Below are 20932 nucleotides of genomic sequence, written 5' to 3'. Positions count from 1 at the left end.
AGATATGTCGTCTTATGCAGCACTCTTTATATATTTGAATCCCTTGCCCTGTTTTTAATTTCATAGCTTTCTGTGCCCCCATGAAAACACGCTGTGCCCCTCGTACATTTGGTCTAGAACCGCCACTGCCGACAGAGGAATTTAACACATGGGCTGCAAGAGTCTGACCTAGACTATTGAACTATTAATCATTGATCCAAAGTCCTCTTAACATACTTAAGTTTGCATTTCATTTGGAAAACAGAATACTTTTGAGCATAAAAAATAAAAACTTTTTGATGTCTTAGGAATGCAGTCAAGTGCAAACATAACTTCAGTTTCTCCATCCAGCCTGAGATGCTTTGGAAAGTGCTGTTAGTTTGTAAATGGGCAAAGTTGGTAAAGACGTACCCGTGTGTTGACTCAGCGAAGCTATGGAAATGTGCTCAAGATTTTTACTTTCTTGCTGGATGAACCGCTTTATGCCTTCCACCTCCTGGAGCTAAAATACTTTCTTTGCGGATGCAACATGAGACAATAAAGTTCAAGGTGCATGAATACTTTTTCTTGCCATTTTAAATACAGCTTTGATTAGACATCCAAGGTCTGCTGCAGCAGAATGACTGCTGTATTGTTCTGCAGTAGATCCTGACGTCCACTGATGTAGCATTACCCCCTTGCTTCTGACCACTGGTGGAAGTGGTGGTCCTGAGGTATAAAAACACAGGATTGCCAGAACAATCCTCATATTTTATAAGGTTAAATGAAGAAATTAGTCTGAGATCAAACAATCTAGCTCACAGTTACAATAAAAACACCACATGCATAAGAATCAAAGTTCATACCGAAAATAACAGCAAGAAAATAAAGAAATCCAACTGAACTTCTGCATCCCCACCAATCACAATAACTCCTCTAATGAAAGAAAGGAGAAATAAGTAAACGTTTACCTCTTGATAACCATTCTTAAAGAGATAAATCCATTTTTATGTTTTCAGACGTAAAAGTTATCATTATGAAAATAGAAATAGAGTTGCACTTTGAGGAGTCTGGAAAAATTTCTCATTTAAGACACAGTTTTCTAAAACAGAATGAATCCATTTAAATGATATTTTAATTGCGTTGCTCTGCTTTTACACCAAAGCCTTATCATATAAAAATTGAATTTTTATTTTTGCCTTCGAAAGCTCTGTTTAAACTAGTTTTGTCTTTAAAATAAAATTATTTTAGAATAAAATGTATTAAATATTCCAATAAGAGATCAATAACCAAAAAACAACAGAGAGAAAAAATAAAAATCATCAATATTCTTTAAATCAACAGTTTTCAGTTCATAAAGGCACCAACTGACTATATGCATGTTGATGAACTTTCTTTGAAACTAATAGTAGAGATTGAAAAATTTATTTCAAATATCTTTTAACTGTAAACACATTTTTTCCTCATGTATCACTACCCAATGAGATACTGGTTTTTATCAGAAAGTGATCAGTGAGTTTCATTTTAAAGTGCTTGAAATTAAAATCAAATCAACTTAAATCAGGTTTTTTTCTTAAATCAGAAAGTCTCATCGATATATTAGACATGATTCCTAAAAGGATGGAAAAACTGACAACAGTGGATCTACGGTAATCAATTTTTAACATAAATAAAATCCCTAAAAATGGTTAAAGATAATCGTATCTTCAGAGAAGTGAAGTAAAACCTCTCAGTTTTTATTTTTTTTTGTAATAAAACCAAAGATCCAGCAGGTGTTTAGAAAACAGTTCCGTATTTATTGCAAAATACTTTTGTACAGAATCGAACAGAGAAAACATCAACAGAGGAGGAATGGACAGTAAGGCCAACATTAGAAGTCCGAGAGTTGAACTGTACAAACACCAACAGTGACGTTTGCTGCTTTATTTGATAACTTTTTATACAGAAACCGTTTCACCGCGCTCACAGCAAATCTCCTTGTAGGAGGAAAAGAAAATTAAAACAATTTCACACATTTTTCTGAAACTTTATTGCCTCACCTGCAAACCCATCAATGCAGAACAACAAAGGATGATCCTTAAATACGGAAACCTCTGTAAGAAACATGTCCCTTGATTAATAATGTCTCACGAAATATAAATATATATATATATATATATGTTTATATTATATATAAGTATATAGTTGTAAAAAGCTCCAAACGATCATGTTTTGGGAATGAGAATAGCATCACCTGTCATGGAGGTTCAGAGGTTGACTGCTGAAGCTAGAAGCCTAACACCACAAACTGCAGAGATTATACTTCTGATCCCAAACTACGTTTTATTTAAATCACACCGCCGGAATAATGAACCCGCTCCTCCTCTTTGACCTCAGGGTGGCGCTGTTAGAAGAGTGCATCTGTGTAGTAACGGGCGTGCATGTTCATGCACATCCTCATGCGATTTGGCACTGATGTAGAAGTTCATTCCTCATAGCATACCATGAGGAAACTCTTAGCTCTTTTCTTGATACGCTTTAGTTTTTTTCTTCACACATTAAAAAAGGCAGCGTGAGACAGGATACATCATCTCCCCTACCAACATTCAAATGTACATCTTAAACATTGGCTCTCCCACAATCTGGGAGCTGCTGAAGACATAAAAGCCTCCTGTCTCTGGAAGTCCCACATAAAAATTGTAAAATTAAGTTTAAATTAATATGAGACTAGATTTTTTTTTTTTTTTTCATATATGCATAAGCCCTTCAAGAAAACACGACAACACAATGAACAGGATTAAGCTGATGTACAATCTAGAACTCCAGAGGAGAAAAAAGGGACGGCTTGCTTCCGAAATACTCGACTGGTGAGACAGAAACAGAGTCATGTTTTTGATTCTACATTGCACAATACACCTGATAAAAACTTTAGCATAAAAAACGCATGATGAGCCTCTTTTAAAGGGGAAATCCAGTGACAAATCCAAAGGAGCAGAACAAAGTGGCCCTTTTTAAAACGATAGGGGTATTTTTTTCTGTTGGCTCAGATTGTATGTCTGTTAGAACCATTTCACACTTGGCACTAACGTCTGTCCTGGACTATCCAACCACATTGGGACAAACCTAAATACCGGTGAGGACAAATTTCCTTGCACCTCCCTTACGGGCGACCTGTTCGCCCCCCCTGTCTGCTATCACAAAGCCCTCGTGACTGTAATGTCATCATCTGTGCTACTGGCTGTGTGCACCGGCGGGGACGTTAATGATCCCAAAGTAAAAAGTGCATGCTCATCTGTGAGGTCCAAGTGGCTTAAATTCACAGAGGTACCTAAAAGCTTATAGAGTCTGAATGAAATCCATCCTGGGAGACATAGAAGGACCCCCACTGACCGGACCTGATCACACTAAGAGAGCAGAGGTAACTGACAACTCTCCTGTGAAAGTAACAAAAAAAAAAAACTTTTCATGAATAGCGTTGCAATAATCAGCACTATTTTCACCAAGGCAGATTAAGCTGGTGTCTGAACTCTACAGATACAGTTTTCTCAGTTAAGAGATTTAATTAACTCTGTTAAAAATGCTCTATAACAAGCCATGGTTGTGTTAATCATTGTATATCATCTGGGGTAAAGCTGAAAATGTTTATGCGGTATACTGTATAGTTTATTTCCATCTTAATATTTTTTATTAGTTGACTGATCCTCCTGCAGTCACCAGGTCATAAAAAGACTCATAAAAAACACAGATGACCATTTTCTGGTTTTCACACCCATGTTTCATAATATTGGTAGTAAAAGCGTCAAGTAGCCGATGGCCACTAGCCTGCACTCAGTGCTGTGCTCTCAGTCAAAATCTTTATTGTCTGTGCGCTGACATTGAGGTTTTTTTGGGGTTCTTAAATAGTTTTTTTTGTAACAATACTGTCTGTTACAATACACAGTTAAACTCATGAGTTTGTAACAAAAATAACAAAAATCCAGTTCAATTAATCTACCTCAACAAATAATGTAGTTATAATATGCATTTGTAATGGAACGGATCAGTAGATGTGTTGTTTGTTGCTTTGATGAGCACACTCTGCGATATGACTAATGTACGTGTTTATGTGAAATTAAAAGTGGGGAAGTGATCTGATAAGCACTGATTTTAATGCTTAGCTTGAATGGATGTAATTAGTAAAGCCTAGCTTAGTCTGAGTTGCCCAAGATGCATGTCAATACCAGGTCTTAACAAATTTCTGTATTTATTTGTGAAAATATAGCATTTGGTGCTTGGAATCTAAAAATTTAATCAGATTAGCATTATTGTTTCATTTGGCAAAGCTTTTCATTTTCTTTTTTACATTTAGAAGGGAAAAAGAAATCTTCTTTTTGCAGAATCTGCTTTGTTAATTGTTAGTTAAATGTGCATACATCCTCAATGTATCCAAGTTTTTTTTTTTTTTTAAACAAATTTTACTTTGTTATTGTTACTTTTCTTCCTCTCAGCAACAATTATATACAATGTGCTGTAATGGAAATAGTTTGAGAGTCTGGGAAAGGCTCTTAAAACATTTATGGATATTTTCCGAGTATTTCCAAGATGCGATACCCTGAGTAGCCAACATAGGCTTGGATTGAACCTCAGTAGAACTAAAATATAAAAACATTTTTTTTTTTTTTTGCTAAGCAAAGAAAACAAAATAAAATACTTTCACACATAAATAAAATTCTGTAATCAGACATATATAGACAACCACAAACGTAACCCTAAAGTGAATAACACAAAACCACAGATTAGCTGTGGCAAACGAGTCATTTTCAGCTTTACAATATGCATACACTCATGCATTATAGTGTGTTTCCCCCTGTGCATACAGACAGAGGGGTTTGGGGTCTAAATAGCGAGCCTCTAGCTTTACCAGCCCTCTGCAGAGCCTTCTGTTGATAGACGTAAATGAGAGCGATGTATTTCGCGGGTTAAGGAGACTGAGGATAACAACTGATCTCTAGGCAGACGTGTAAACAGAAGCGGCGGGAAAACCACAAAGGATGATGGGTAACAGACATCCACTTAAAGCAGCAAAGATCAGACAAAGTACAACAGTTTTGGATGGGAAAAGGAGACACAAGGAGGAACCGTTTGTTTTCCGCTGCTGCTTTACCAACCAGAGGATTCAAAAGGGGGCATTAAGTTAACTTGCCTCAGGCTCAGTTAAGAGTCAGACCTGCTGCAGGAATCAAAATTAAAGCAATGCTCCTGCGCTGCTCGAGATGGAAATCTACTAAAATGTAACAGTGGACTCAGAGCGATCTAGAGCAGCGTCTTTTATAAAAGTTGAGTGATTGTTTGATCACTGGCAGGGATGAGGGGCACAAGAGTGGTGCACCTCTGCAGCCCTTCCTGCAGCCTCTATGTGGTCATCAGACCTCGGAGGACAGTCTGGAGCTCAGACAAACAGCTGGATCCGCTCCCGGATGGTCTGCCTGCAGATGGGGCAGGTCTTTAGTGCGGCGCTGCAGTCGATGCAGGAGGCGTGTCCGCACTGGAAGACCAGCTTAATGTGGTTGTCGATGCAGATGGGGCAGGTGATGCGCTCCTCCATCTGCCTGTAGCGGGACTGCAGCTGCTCCAGGAGGTTGTGCTGCTCAGAGTTCTCTGTGCCAGGGCTGCAGTCCACCTCAGTTTGGTCTGTGGAGCAAATCATCAGCAAGAGTCAGTTTTAGTCGAGTCAAGAGAATTATGTTTTGTTTGTTTTTTTGCAGGCTGTGCAGCTTTAAACAAGGTGAGACTAGTCTGCCATTTCTGTGAGCTACTGTCAATATATTACTGGAATCTAATAAGCGGACGTACACACATTATGCATAACTGAGGGTTGGAAGGAAAATTATGGCTTTCAAATTTTTTTCTGATATCTGAAATCTGATATCTGTAGCATGCATTTTTTATGGCATCCCTCCAGTTCATTTCCAATACCACCTTTTGCTGCCATTATGCATGTCCCTACCAGCTTTCCACATCTAGAGCCAGACGTTCCCAACTATTCATCTTTGCTGTTTTCAGCCACTAGGGGCGCTAGTACTGTACTTCCCATCAGAAGAGAAACCGTTAACCCTGCACTGTCCCAAAATACAGCAGTCTCCCTCTGTGCTTTGGAGTCTCACAACAGACCACTTTGGACCAGCAGGTTGGGGAGTCATTAAATTCATTGTTCAGAAAAGACACCCTCCCGCCCTTCTATATCTTTTATCAGACATTCAAAAGTGTGTCTGATCTGGTAAGAGTCATATCTGTTTGTTGCCTTACAACCTCTTAGCACAGTGTGCTTTACAGCAAAACTCAAATGTTTAAGTCCTAAAATAGCAGAAGCTCAAACAAACTGATTTAAGAGCCTCCATAAAAATCCTCTAGGATTGCCCTGTATTTACTGCCATCCATTCTCCACTCAACATTCCCAGCTTCTTTGTCCCTGCTGAAGGAAAGCATCCTTGCAGCATGACACTGCCTCTACCATGTTCCTCCATGTGGAAGCTCCCTGAGCTGTCTGCTGTGGTTCTGGATCTTTGTGATCCTTTTTGTTCACTAATGCTAATTAACAAACCTCAGAGTAATGCCTTAAAAGACATATACAATGGATGTTACATTTAAAAGTAAAGAATAAAAATAATGTATATTTTTTATCCATTACATAAAATCCTTATATACAGAAACCTGCGGTTCTTATAGGACTAAATGTGAAAATTTCTAAGTAATGCGAATAGTCTCACTGAAAGCTAGTGTGTAATTTTCAGCGACATCTAACGTCCAGACTGCAGACCGCAGCAACATGAACATCTCCCCCCCACCGCTTCTCCCCCCCAACAGTACGGCGAGCGTTACGGGACAAAATGTCTTCCACGACGTCCGCATCACCTACCTTCTCAAGTGATGAGGTTTGTTTACATAGATAACTTTACAGATAGTATTTCATTAGTCTACTGCAATCTATTGTTCAGTACCGTCTAAGTTCATCTCTCTCAACTTGCCGTAGTTACTTTCGAGCGTAATGGGCGATCTCGCAATCGCTAGTTTGTTGGCTCTGCGCTGCCGTAGCGCAAAGATGTCTGCCTCCATGGCTGCGAGACCCGCTCCTATGTAATTATAAATAACGAATTCTAAGGCAACGCAAATATTAAGGTTAAGAGGCTGAGCTCGTAGATGATGATAAATAACATAGTTATGTATAATATATTGCATTTCTGACTGTATATCCCTGTAATTATTACACACTGTAGCTTGAAGCTCAAAGATCTTTGCAACTTTAATCAAGTCACTTATAGAAAAGGAAAAAAATTAAGCTAAAAGTACAAACACATTTATCCACAAAAATACTGTGAATATTAAAAAAATGTACTGTGTCATGTGAAAAAAACAAATGATTTTCCTAATATATTAAAGTATTTGTCATAAAAAAAAAAAAAGAAATATCTCATTTCTTCTTACCTTGTCTTATTTTCTTGGTTATTGTGACCTGGCATTTGATGCATTTCTTCATTCGATGAGCACATTCTGTAAAGACAAAATTAAGGAAACATGGAAACACATCCGTAAAATTAATGACACACAAGACGACCCCCTCAGCGCACCCACGGCTTTCAGACTTACCTTCACAGGCCACGCTGTGCTGGCAGGGGCAGAAGAGAACCAGCAGAGCGAGCTCTGAACAGATGAGGCATTCACTGGGACCTGCCGGCGTGGGAAAAACCAGGTTGGTCATGGTGTTGGGCGTAGTGTGGACGCGCCGCAGGCTTGCACTGCTCAGTCCCTGTCCGCATGTGATGGCCTGGAGACGCTGCAACCTGAACGACAACAAACAGCCATGGGTGTACATCTGAAGTCACTCCAACACATCAACAAGACATTATTTTGGAAATTCATCCCACAACATGGATTTGTTTACTATAAATATCTATCTTCATAATCCTCTTTTCATTTCTAGCCTCTTTTGCATATTTCTATAACCCTATGATTTATTGCTTACATTTTAAATTACTATTTTCAGTAACTTTGGTTTATTATCCATACAGCTTTTCGTCAGTCTAACAAACAGATCAGCCCCTTTATGAGTTTCTTTTGATTAAATGTTTGAAATGAAACAGATTTTAATATCCAACTAAGTTAACTTAATAAATAATGTTTTTAAATCAGTGTTTCATTTACTGAGAGGAGAAAAAAATAAATAAATGTTGTTGCCTTCTTTGGTTAAATAATGAATTGTGAATAATCTGATTTTGTGAAAAGAAATACATCTATAAAACCTGGCGGACAGAATGAAGAACGATAAAGTCTGGCCGTAGGGTTAGCTTTGTTTGGTAGCTTTGTGAGTTTTTACCTGTGCTTCTCAGAAAAGTTCTTGATGAGCTGCAGCATGGTGCTGTCTGCTACCAGATCCAGCGGACTCTTTCCCTTGTGGTTGGCGTAGCTGATGTCAGCACCTTCCTGCGCCAGGAAACAGGCGATAGCCATGGCGACGTTCAGCTCAGTGTTCCCCAGGAGACCCGAGGAGTTCAGCTTTGGACACAGAAAGAGGAGGAAAGGATGAAGAGGAAGGCAGGGAGGGAAAGAAACAAGAGTTCAAACGAGAAAGGTAGGATTTTTTTTCCCTCAGATTGAGCTAAAACAAGTCAAGGATGGAGTTAAATCAAGCATCAAAGGAGGAAGTTAAATGCGGGTGATCCAGATTTAGACGGTACATAAACCCACATCTAATCAACACAGAAGAACTCCCTCAACAGCTCATCTGCTGACAGTGGCCAAAACAGCCCTGGGCCCTTGCTGTAAGTCTAGCCACCTTCATGGCTGTGGATGAGTGTTTTTTTGTGTTTATGCTGGCTGAGAGCCCAGGATGCTGCACTGTGAGCGGTCAAATAGAGCAATGAGGACAGGTTTTTCATCATCAAATATTCCCATTGTTTAATGGTACAAACTCAATGAAACATTTCACATTAACGGAAAAAGACAAAGGGTCTCCTAATAGGGAAAATGGTTATTTTCATTAAATGTTTTTGAAACCAGGAGGGATAAAAATATACGAGTTTGACCTTTACTAAATGCTGACCTTTATTAAATGTACCATAAGCAACTCCTGACTTGAATAATCTGGTGATTATAAATGATGGATTAGCACTGATTAATGGCCATTTTATTTCCGATCAGTGAAGCATCAGAAGCTTAAAGCATTAAAAACTGATTGGAAATCAAGTCACATACTTGGTGCATTTCTTGTTTTACCATGACGTAATTAGCTCAGTAGGTTTATACAACTACTTCCTGCTCAGTGTATCTTTAGGAGGAGCAGCTGCAGTATCAAAGTCTCCAAAATCATGATTAAAGCTTTCCTTAGTGTAAAAATAGATTTTATTTACAATAATCTCCCTTAAATCAATACAAGACATCTCAGCTAAAGCTTAACCTTAGCTTATTTTTACACAATTGGACCAACTGGACAATCGTTTCATCTTCTTCCCTTTAACATCATTACCGTTGAACTCTTACTAATAGTACCTTTGTGAAACCATCTTTACTTTGAGAAAGTGAATACTTTGTTTAAACTAAGCAAAACTCAAAGAAATCTTATTGTATTTTTATTTTTTACCTTCCTGCTCAAACCTTATTTCTGTCTCTTGAGTTATTCTGGGTTGTTGTGACCTGTTTACCTTATGAGCTGAGGTCCTTTCTCCTGGGTTAACCCAGTTTAAAGCTGAGTGACCTGAATCAACAGGTTTGCCTCCTTTCACCTTTCATCGTGCCTTTAACTGCAAGCTGATTAACAGCTTCATCCTAAACATATCCAGGAAGACTTGAACATAAGATTCACTAGAGCAGGGTTTGATTATTTGCTTGCTGTATTTCTTGTGTTTTATCCTACTTAAATATATATTGCTCTTATCAAAAGCAACAAGAACCAGATGCTTCTACTTAAGAGTCAATTATCAATGTCCGGTTTTGTCTTTACGACCTAATTTAGCTCATGTTCACTTCTTTAAGAGTTGTTTTTTCCCTCTCTTCGTTTTGTAATTGTCCCTGCAGGCTCTTAACTACGCTCTTGTTTATTTAGACCAAGGTTAGACTTTAAGTGAAACCTTGTCAGATTTTTTTCCACACGCATGCGATCTTCTCAAAGCTGGAAAATAATTTTAACCTTAGATGTGATCGAGATGTAAACACTAGCTGGCAAATCTTTTAAGTATGAATTTATATATATTCTCATTGAGGCTATGTTTTTCTGTTTTTAGCATTTCATGGCTTTGATGGTTTGTTTTTGGTTTAGTTTGAATTAGAGGTAAACGAATGAATCAGCCGGCTCATAGTTGTTGGGTTTTTTTTGTATTGGTGAACAGGTGCGGTCATTGATTCTTTAGTGCATTGACATCCTGTGCAGCGAATGCATTGCCGCTTCCTCATTTTGCTATTCACTATGAATTTCTTTTTTACTTAAGAAATTTTTCTTTTTTTGCTTAAATTGAGACTTCTGCAAAATTTCTTAATAATGTGTTATTTTTTTATCATTTAAATGGGGAAAGAAAAAAATGACAAAAGCCTCAAAAAACGTACCGGACACATCAACAGCACATATTGGGTTTAGTTAGACTGATGTTAAAATACTCAGTACCAGCATAGGCAAAAATAAGAAAAAAAAATTGTTTATTGGTGGATCCCTAATTTGAATAAGCAGGAACTTCATTAAAGCGATGCTTTCTGGGGTTTTTTAACTTCGGGATGAGTTACATTAATCATCTATGATTTAGGTCTGCAACTAATGATTGTTTTGCAAATCTGATTATTTTCTAAATTGATCTATTAATAATCACATCCCAAAAGGTTCCTTAAACATGACTTTTTACTAAATTAAAACTATTCTGCTTGAGGAGTTCTGGATAGAGCGTATTGACAAACAAAATAGCTTTTTTTATCTTAAAGGCTAAATGTTTATATATTTTATTTTTTACAATTTTGGTACAACTGAGGCTCAAAGGTTGGTTGATCAGTCACCTAAAGGCCTATTTAAGAGTCTCTAAACTCCAGTTAATGATTAATCGATTACTAAATTAGTTGACGATTATTTCAATAATTGATTAATCCCGATTGTTTTAGCCCTACTGTGATTAAATAAGTCAGTCCACCCTGAATGTTTACATTCCCCGTCTAAGCCTTACCCTGCAGTAGAGCGATGTGGACGAGCAGCCCTCACTGCCCTCCTCCGTGCTGCTGCCCCCTGCTGGCGGGGCGAGCATGACGTTAGCCAGCTGGGGGCGAAGGAGAGCCACGTGCATGGCCGTGTCGCCGTCCTCATCCTCCATGTTGACGTCGGCCCCCTCGTCCACCAGCAGCTGCACCAGGTCCGTGTGGCCCTGTGTGACGGCCAGCTGTAGCGGAGTCTGGTTCCGGTTGTTGCGAATGTTGACGTCACAACGTCCCTGGGAAAAATGAGTTGAAGGCAATTTCATGATTTTTTTTATCAAAAGTGGATTTAAATAAATAATAAATGCATCATAAGAGGCAACAGTGAATCTAACAAAATTAGCAGTTTGCTGCCGCTTCCAGCTCACCTCCTTGATTAGGACCTCAGCTACGTCTCTGTGGTTGTTGAGAGCAGCCAGGTGAAGGGCAGAGAAGCCATCTTCCTTTTTCACGTCCACCAGCTGCCGAGCTCGAGCCAGGATCTTTTCTGTGGCCCTGAAGGCAAAATAAAAATAAACAACTAAATTTTACCCGTCACACCTCTGCTAAAGACTTAGAAGTAGACTCAGATTATACCCTGGAGTCTTACATCGATTTTACTTGTTTTGTTTTTTTTATTTGAAATACATACAAAATAACCCAATGAAGTCAAACTTTCCGATCAAAAATCAGTGTCAAGTCATAAAAGTTGTTAATGGGTGCTTTCTATTTTGCAAAGATGAATCTGTGGAGATTTTAGACAAACTCAAAAAGACGAAACACCTTTCTCTTTTGTTTGTTAAGAAGTTTAAAGACTGTTGAGGCTTTTTCTCTTTACTCTATGATAAATCATTTTTTCATGTTGTGCTATTATTAAAAATTAGCTGTTGTGACTGAAAGAAGCTCCCGATAAATGCTCTCTTTTTCAAAGATCTTTTATTTTGTGAGCTTTTGTTCACCAGTGTCAACTCTCTGTTGGACCAGTTAAAACGTTTCTGCTTTTAAAAAGCAACAAACTATTAAGAAAAGGAAGCCCTTATCTTTACGTCTCAACTCCTGACATTTGGACAGAGATGCTGCTGTTTTCAAAGCTGTTAACAAGGAAACACAAGCAGAAAGCATGACTCAAGGTAAAGTTTAAAATGTTATGGCATCAATCTGAATCGGTCAGGTTACGCTGCGTTTTGCTGAGTGTGAGTCCGTCTTTAATTGCAGAGCATAATGATGCCTCGTTCCATGAACCACCACAACTGTGCTTGCACTTAATGCAGAGCGGGTCTGAACCGCACCGTTGAATACTCTCTCTCTCTCTCTTCTCTGCTGTTTGGCTGAGTGGGCTTTATGAAATGTGAAATTGAAGCCGACAACCTTAGCGAGCGCCTAGGAAGCTGGCAAATCACCACAGAGGCATTAGTGTGACATGAACCAAAACTTCTGAAGGAAGTTGGGTTAATTTACAGCTGTCTCTGCAGGATTTCCCTGGTAATAAATGATCCCACCGTCCGCAATTTAAAATGAAAATAAAAACAACAAGGAAAAGGGTTCAACCTTTGATGCAAATGTCTCGAGTGATTTGCAAAGGCTTCTGCAGGTCAGCAGAAGCAGATATCACCAATACGATTATAACGTCCACAGACTCATTATTGTTCACTGCTGATACAGTCAGAGGCATGCAACATGATCAGTCATATTCAAAGGCGTCTAAAGAAGACATTGCCAGAGGTCACAGCTACCTGCATTGCAGATCTGTGAGGCTTTGGTTCCAGCACTGACAGAGGTTCCTGTACTGCAGTTCCTGGTTTTAAAACCACATTCATCATTATAAACAGCTCATTCTCTTTTATTCTCTTTGAAGTAGTCAATCTTATCTGTACAAACTCACCCCCAGTTTTCTCCTTTATTTATAAACAACATTCTCCTACATGCATTAATATTCAAACCTTGCTGACATTTTGAGGCAGTTTTGCTTCAACCTGCTTTCTCAAAACTGCCAAAGGGCATCAGTAATGACTACGGAGACTGAAGCCATCATTTTATTTTTAGGTTTTTGGATCATCGTTCAAGCGTGCTGTGTGTTCAAAGCTCAGTGAAAGCAAAATAAAAACACAATGTTATAGCTAAGCTTCCTATTTAAATTAGACTTATTTCAGAGATTTTATTTTATTTACAATGATTAATATGACAAATGATGCAGCAAAATCTGATGGTGACATTACTGTAAAAAAAATGCAACAATGACTGGAAAATAGGGACTGATGATGATTAAAAAAAATGAAATGATTTTAATGAGAAATGACTAAAGTCAAGCAGCATCTATTTTCCTGTAATAACATTTAACACACCATCCATCCCCTACATCCATTTGCCTCCTAGGAAGACATCTGGCGACATGCCTTGCTCCTTCACTTTCCCAGGCCTCTCTGTGAACTTGGCACATTTTTTCCTTTTTCCATTTCCTCACACAATAAATGGGCTGATAAACAAACCGTTTTTGTCTTTCTGTCACAAAAAAACAACAGATGTTCACAGCTGCTCCCGGGTTGTCTTTCTGGAAGGTATTTGGTTCAGAAATTTGAGTTCCACTGCTCTCCAAGAGGATGGGTTAAATGCAGAGGTAAATTTCTCCAATGTGAGATCAATAAAGTGAAATTATATCAAATATTAAATTTTAAAACAACCTTGAATATATATCTCTTCCAGGCAAAACATCAAAAGATGTACAGGTTGTCTTGTTTGGGGTGAACGTCAATGGAGATTTGGGTTAACAGGCAATTGGCAGCAGAAACCATAAAAAGAATTAGAAATTGATTTTTATTTTTAGTATTAAAATGTATTTTAAAATCAATTTCCTTTGTCCTTTAAAAGTAATGAGCACAAAGACAACCTGTTACATGGACTGCCTGACAGTCGGTGATACATGAATGAAGAGGTTAATAGTAAGCCAGGTCTCTGCAGCAGACGCTGTCCGGCTAAACGAATGCTGAAGATTGCAGCCTAAATTCAAAGAGCGCATCTGACATCATTTCAGGGCATATTGACTTATCAAATGACTGCCCACACTGTTTTCTTTCTTACACTTATATTTTATATTGTGCACATATAACATTGAGCTGAACAAAGACTGTATTTTTAGAGCACCCAGGAGGGTCCTAATTTTTTAAATAGGTCATGTGTGACTAGGTGGCTTGTATGAGAATTATAACGAGAATAAAGGGGGAGGTAAAAGATAAAAAAGGTATTTATATAGAAAATGAGGGACAAATAGAGCAAGAAGTAGTAGTAGTAGTAGTGCTGATATTGATTTAGAGGAAAGACTTTGGCCTTTGTCAAACAGGAGGATGGTGCACATAAAAAGAATGCAAAACTAGAGTTTTAATTTAATTCTGGCAATCCAGGTGTTGTTTTGAGTTTATTCAGGGATGTTTAAAATCTATCACTCCCAAAAAGTTGTCCAGGTTTTTCTTTATGTAAAAAAAAAAAAAAGTCTTCCCCCATTTCTGGTAATACTGTAAATACTTCGGGATTAATGGTGGTCCTGGCTGTTCAGGTTCATGTGGAAGCTGCCTATACAACAGCTTCCACGTAAATCTGCCTCTAAAGCCCACCCATTTTTTTAATATTTTGGTAAAAATGCTAAAGCAAAATGTTTACATAAAAGCTCATATAAATGGGTATGTTTTGTAAAAGTTCTCCACTAAATCCTATTCCTGCCTTATTAAGATTTGCTGACTTCTTTTTCATTTTTTCTTTGTTTCTATTTTAGGATCCATTTTAAGAGAACCAGAAACCATTTTCCATGACATAGTTTTGTTATATTTGGTTTGGAAAGTTTACGGCATGTTAGAAAGCTGCCATGAAGAGCGAATCTCCTGTCAATAGTTCAGCAAACTTAAAGCAACATATCCGACACAAGTTAAACACAAAACATGAACATGAGACTGGTCCAAATATGGGGTTGAAGGCACTTAGAGCTTTGGAAAACAAAGAGAGCTTCACTGCTGATGTTTCTGGCTTCTGAAGTTTTTCATATTTCCTGCTTACAGACATGTTCATTTAAAAAAAAAAAAAAAGTTCTCAAGCAAAAAAAACAAATGTTTAGTACTTTATTAATGGGATCAATCTACAGAAAACAAAAATCTTTATCTTAACTTGATTCAGGAAACCTTATATGAAAACCTTATTTGACATTGCTAAGTGTTAAGAAAATTGTTAAAAACAGTCCAAGATAGTCCACAGGAGAGTTTTTAAGGATTACTGATCATAAAAATATGAAGTGTCTGCTCACGGGTAGGAGCAGGGGGAGTTTACTTGATTATTTATGTTAAACCGAGTAAAATCAAGCCTTATTTTAAGCAACAGAAGCTCCTCAGCTCATAAAGGCTGCACTTCATGAGGAGCTCCTCAGGGCTCTATCATGGAGCTCCAATATACAGGTCAATTTATTTTTGGATTTATGAGTTTACTTTAAGAAGATACACCATAAATCAATTTTCTTCTTTGCACATGAGGTCTAAATCTAAAGAAAGTCTGTTCAGGGGTCAAAGCTAGCTTTTTTCAAGGGTAATTAGCTTGAAAAGAGTTATCCCAGCCTTCATGTAAACATAAAGATATTACTGTTATTCTCTGCATGTGATATCCATGGGTGGTGATGCAATGTGCTGCCGTTTGATTATTAACCGAATACAATGTAAAGTATGTAAGAATCCTCAAATCCAAATGAATAACAAACTCTAGAGACATTCAAAGACACCCCTGTGCTATTTGGCTTGCAGTGTAGAGTGAGATAGATAAATCGGCCGGCCACTGTTTTTGGCCAACATTTACTTTTTTCATGTATCAACTGATACACGCATGCAATCTCTGATTCATTAGTGCATTCAGATGACTTGAGATTCTTCCATTTTCTTTTCATTGTTAGTACTTATTTGAAGTTGCTAATACATTTTTCTTTGTTAACATTGAGGCTTGTGTAACGTTATATTTTTGTGATTTTTATCATTTCGAAATTGGCAGTACATATTGGGATCGGTTAGACTGATATCAAAATAATCGTGATCGGCCTTAAAGAACAATTCAGGACTTACATTAAAATAAAAACGATACTTTAGCATGAATGTTTAAGTATTTCTCTTGTATTTTTGGTTTATTGGAAAGAGTCCTGTCGGAAAAGTCTCTCATTTTTATTGCATTTAATACATTTCTAGGATTTTAAAGGAGTGTTAGAGCTGCTGGAACACAGTAAAGAAAGATAGGACATATACAGGAACATTTGCAACAGGCATAAATGTTGTATTACATCCGAATGAGAGGTTGTCAGTGTAAAAATGTTGACCAGACAGGCAGAAGCCTGGTTTGTGATTCAGATTTGCTTCCAGTGTCAGGAAAAGTAAACCGACCACACAGGAAAATGAAGGAGCTCAAATGTGACCAGCACTGAAGAAGAACCAAGCATAAAGTAATCATCTCATTTATCTTTTATAACCTTCTAACCTTCATTCCCACATTTTTTTCTAAAGGACCCTGTTTAACAAGACTTACCAGCTATAGAGAAAATGTATGCATCTACTTTACCAGTAATAGCATGTTTACACTGTGTACTTCTGTATGATAAACACATTATTAGAATAACACAGACTAATTACACCTTTCAGGGACAAGCTTTTAAGCAACAGGGACACGAAGGGAGGGCATTATGTTGTGTGGTGCAAGCTGTGACCAACTACAGTGAACATACTGTAACACTCAGAGATTTATTGTTTGTTTTTTTAGCAGCAGCAGGCACCTTAATAGACAAAGTTCATGATGGTTGCATTGGATGCTGGCATGAAAAACAGAATGTTATATGATGTCCAAGAGTTATTTTCACAACATTCATATTTTTAAGATCTGATTACAGTTTTAAAAGTAATAACTAATTTATTTATTCAATTTCTATATAACAATGTATTTAAATAAATTTGTTGTTTAAGGCAACAGATTTTTTTTTTAAGGCGAAAAAGAAACTAAAACCTGTTCATTGCATTCCCAAAACCAAATGTGCCAATAAGAACTTGTTGAAAAGAGGATTAAGGCTGAGACATATCAGTCTCTACAAGCTAAGCTCTGTTTGGGGTTTCTCTCTGTCATAGTATCTGCAGAGAGAGTCCATCTATAGACCATTTTTTCCTCAGTATAAACAAGCTGAGCACTAAATTTACAGCTGAAGCTGCTGCTCAAACCAGCTCAAAGAAAATTGCAATGTCAATTAGTTTGGTTCGATAAACCTAAACTGGGGTTAATCTAAAATATTTCCCCCCAAAAATCTGATTATTTCTTCTTTTTTTCCTCTATCAAGTTTAATAGAAATGACAAATGACACATTACTTCAAAAACTAGCTTTTATTTCCATCATACTGTGTCTTTCTTCCTGTCAAACTCATGATATTCCCATCAAACTCCTGTGCTGGAAGATTTCTGGTGTGCTAATTTCAGCATATTTAGAATTGCTATGCTCATCTTGTTACATCTACATACATGAAATGTTTTAAAAGGCAAAGAGATGATAAAACAAACAACAAACTACAACCATAGTAAGCTGTTTATGCAGCCTCATAGCCTCAATAAGAATCAGAAAAATGTGGCTGGATTTGACGTCTTCCCTCCATAAATGTTTACCATCCCATCACAAACAGAATATGATATTAATTTTCCTTTGTTCCTTTAGAAAACAAAAGGCGGTCTCTCATTTTTCTTTTTCCTTTAAACAAAGGAACAGAATCTAAACACATCTTGTTTTTTTCTCAAGTACTCAAGTAAATTTGTGATATCTAAATATTTACATTTTTGAGATTAAATAACAATTCCTTTACATTTGGCGGATTTTCCTAGCATGCAAATCTCTCTGAAGGCTGTCAAAGGGTCTCAATATATACATTGACTAGGCCACTCAGAAACCCTCTGAACTTAAGACAGTCTTTCTGTTGCAAAATAAGAGCTCCTGACCTCAAGTCCTTGAGGCAGACAGCCTGTCTACTTTTAAGGGTAGCCTTAAAACTTTCCTTTTTGATGAATCTTATAGTGGCTCAGTTTATCCTGAGCTTTCTCTATAGTTATGCTGCTATAGGCTTAGACTGCTGGAGGACATAGTGATCCTTTTTTATTATTCTGCTTCCTTCCATCTCTATTTTCCCATTCTGCAGAATGTGTTAGTTCAATCTCTAATGATATTCCCTCTCTACTTTCTCATAGTAGCTTCATCTGGTCTGTTCCTGTTTGGCTGCGACAACATCCTGGGGAGAGATATCATCTGTGCTGCTTCCATCACACCTTTGTTTATAGATGTTTGAGATTAGCCTATTTTTCACTGTAGTCCTGTTTCTCTGACTGTGACAGTCTGGATTTGCTACCTTCATCCTCTGACATGGGAGCTGGTTTGGAGCTTGCTGCCTGGCTGTGCGTTTCCTGGACGGGGCCGCCTGTGGAGCTGGTTTACAGCCTTTTTTTATCTTTCTGTATGTCTGCTTCTGTCTCCTTGAACCCCAGTTGGCCTCGGCAGATGGCCGCTCACACCGAGTCTGGCTCTGCTGGAGGTTTCTTCCTGTTAAAAGGAAGTTTTGCTCCCCACTGTCGCTACAAGCATGCTTGGTGTGGATTGAATCAATGAGGGGATGCATCAGTTGGTTTTGAACCAGTGAGATGGTTTTGAATTGGCACTGTATTAATAAACTGAATTGAGTTCAAAACACTGAAGTTCAAGTCTATTTGTTAAAATGAACAAACATTCAAAAAGACATGTAAGTTTTTACTTAAAAATATATTTAAATCAGCCTTGTTTTGTGACCATTTACAACTAAAACACTGTTTGATGAGCAGACTGACACCTTGGTAGTTCAGAGCAGATGCATCTATAAGCATGTAGCCAATTTTCCCGATTTTTTTTCGGAAGTTCCTGCCCTGCTCTGCAAATGAAGTCAAAGGAGTCAATGTTAAATGGGTCTAACCTAGAAAACAATCGAAACGTTATATTTAAGATGGCTTTTGTGGATACTCAGAAGCATCTGGCTTCCAGCTTTACTCAGATCAACGGCAACTCCAGGTAAGATGAAAAAAGTTTTAAAAATGGTGTAGTATAAATGCGAGCTACTACAACGAGCTGAAGAGTGCTGTAGTTTTGTATTTTGGCCACAAGTGGCAGTATCAATAGAAAACTCCATAATGTGTCTTTAAGTTCACAAAACAGAGGACGAAAAAGGAAGCCAACAAATAGTTTCCATTGCACTATCCATCCTAAAATGCATATAAACATAGGAAAAGCGATCTCTGAGCTTGCCCTTCCTGGGAAATGTTCCCTGTGTTGAAAGGCTGTTTGGATTCCTAGAATGTTTGTTCCCGAACAAATGCCAAATCTAATTTGACCCCAAAAATGAGGATACTGCATATTGTCAGGGGACGAGTGTGTGCATAGAGAGACACAATGAAAAAAAAAACACTGATTGCTGCATTTCTGACTGATATTGACTACCAGCCTGCTGACAGCAGCAAAACGCTGTGTGGGAGACAAGCTCTCTGTGAGCTTTCTGTAACTGACCTTGGAATCCTCATTTGAACCAACAGTAGATTCCCACACACACAAAATAACCACATTTTCCAAACACCATTTACATGCATTCAAACTGATATGTTACAAAAGACACTGAGAAAAAAAAACACTGAAGGCAACATAAATATGGCTCTCAATTAAAAAAGTACACCAGGTACAGAGCTTGTAGTAAGCTAAGGATTATTATTATTTGAAGTAAAAGGGTCGCTGCTTATATCGAACAGCGGGTCCACATGGAAGCATAAACTGTGAAGGTCTTTTTTAGGGTTGTAGATGAAACATAAAAATGCAAAGTTTGTGTTTAATGAATTTAAAGCGTAAACTGTTGGATATGGTTCTTACTCACAGTTTGTTTCCTTTGAGGGCGGCGTGGTGAAGCAGGTTGAAGCCTCTGTGGTTCTGCTGGGTGAAGTCAATGTTGGGCACTATGACTAGGATCTCAATAATGCCACGGAAATCCTTGGCAATAGCGTCATGAAGCGGCGTGTCCCCGTACGAATCCTAACAGAGTAATGGAGCAAACAGCACAGTGAGTAAAGCTGCTGCGTTAATTAAAACTTATTTACTTCTAGACCTTTTTGAACATTGATAAAAAATGTGTTTTATTCTGTGCATATCTTCCAATATTAATTCTAAAAACCTGTGAATGTAAACTGGATTTGTTCAGGTTTTCTCTTTCCAAGTCAGAGCATAAACAGACAGAGAAATAGACCATATGCACATTTGTCAGATAAAAACACAGACATACTCCAGGCTGACATGTTTTTTAGCCGAGCAGCCGCATTATTCAAGTAGAATAAACTGAGTTAGTTAGTCAAATCTGGGCCAGGCTGCAGGCGTGTTAGACCATCTGAAAAATATCCATTCAAACAAATACAACATTATCTTAATGAGGCAGTAACACTGGGCCAGAAAAACTATAAATTGATCAGCATACAGACCTATTTAGCTAGTTTTTGAGATTACAGCCCTATTTATCTAATTATTTTGAGACTTTAGCTATATTAAGTTAATTTTCTGGGATTTCAACTCTATTTAGTTTTTTGTCATGAGATTACAGCCATATTCATTTAATATTCCTGGGATTACTGACATATTTAGCATTTTTTTATTATGGTGCTATATTCATCTAGTTTTTCTGAGATTACAGTTATATTTAGCTTGTTTTTCTGAGATTACAGCTAAAGTTAGTTTTGTTTTAGTACAGCACTATTTAGCATTTTTTCTGAGATTACAGCT

The 20932-nt window shown here is 37.7% G+C and overlaps 1 protein-coding gene across 2 annotated transcripts in view; it reads right to left on the bottom strand.

Annotated features, from left to right (window-relative positions):
- Positions 1-2807: 2807 nt before the first annotated feature.
- Positions 2808-20932, bottom strand: part of mib2 (mindbomb E3 ubiquitin protein ligase 2) — a 68340-nt gene continuing 50215 nt past the window's right edge. For both annotated transcript variants that reach the window (XM_015387610.1, XM_015387609.1), the window contains exons 13-19: positions 20040-20194; positions 11505-11631; positions 11112-11372; positions 8288-8466; positions 7561-7754; positions 7399-7464; positions 2808-5607 (exon numbers count right to left, since the gene is read on the bottom strand). In XM_015387610.1, coding sequence (XP_015243096.1) covers positions 5366-5607; positions 7399-7464; positions 7561-7754; positions 8288-8466; positions 11112-11372; positions 11505-11631; positions 20040-20194 — 1224 coding nt within the window. In that variant the 3' untranslated portion in view covers positions 2808-5365. The remainder of the gene's footprint in view (positions 5608-7398; positions 7465-7560; positions 7755-8287; positions 8467-11111; positions 11373-11504; positions 11632-20039; positions 20195-20932) is intronic.

The sequence above is a fragment of the Cyprinodon variegatus genome, unplaced genomic scaffold (genome assembly GCF_000732505.1).
Source record: "Cyprinodon variegatus isolate N-32 unplaced genomic scaffold, C_variegatus-1.0 Scaffold399, whole genome shotgun sequence".
Classification (NCBI taxonomy): domain Eukaryota; kingdom Metazoa; phylum Chordata; class Actinopteri; order Cyprinodontiformes; family Cyprinodontidae; genus Cyprinodon; species Cyprinodon variegatus.
This window is presented reverse-complemented; position numbering and strand designations above follow the sequence as displayed.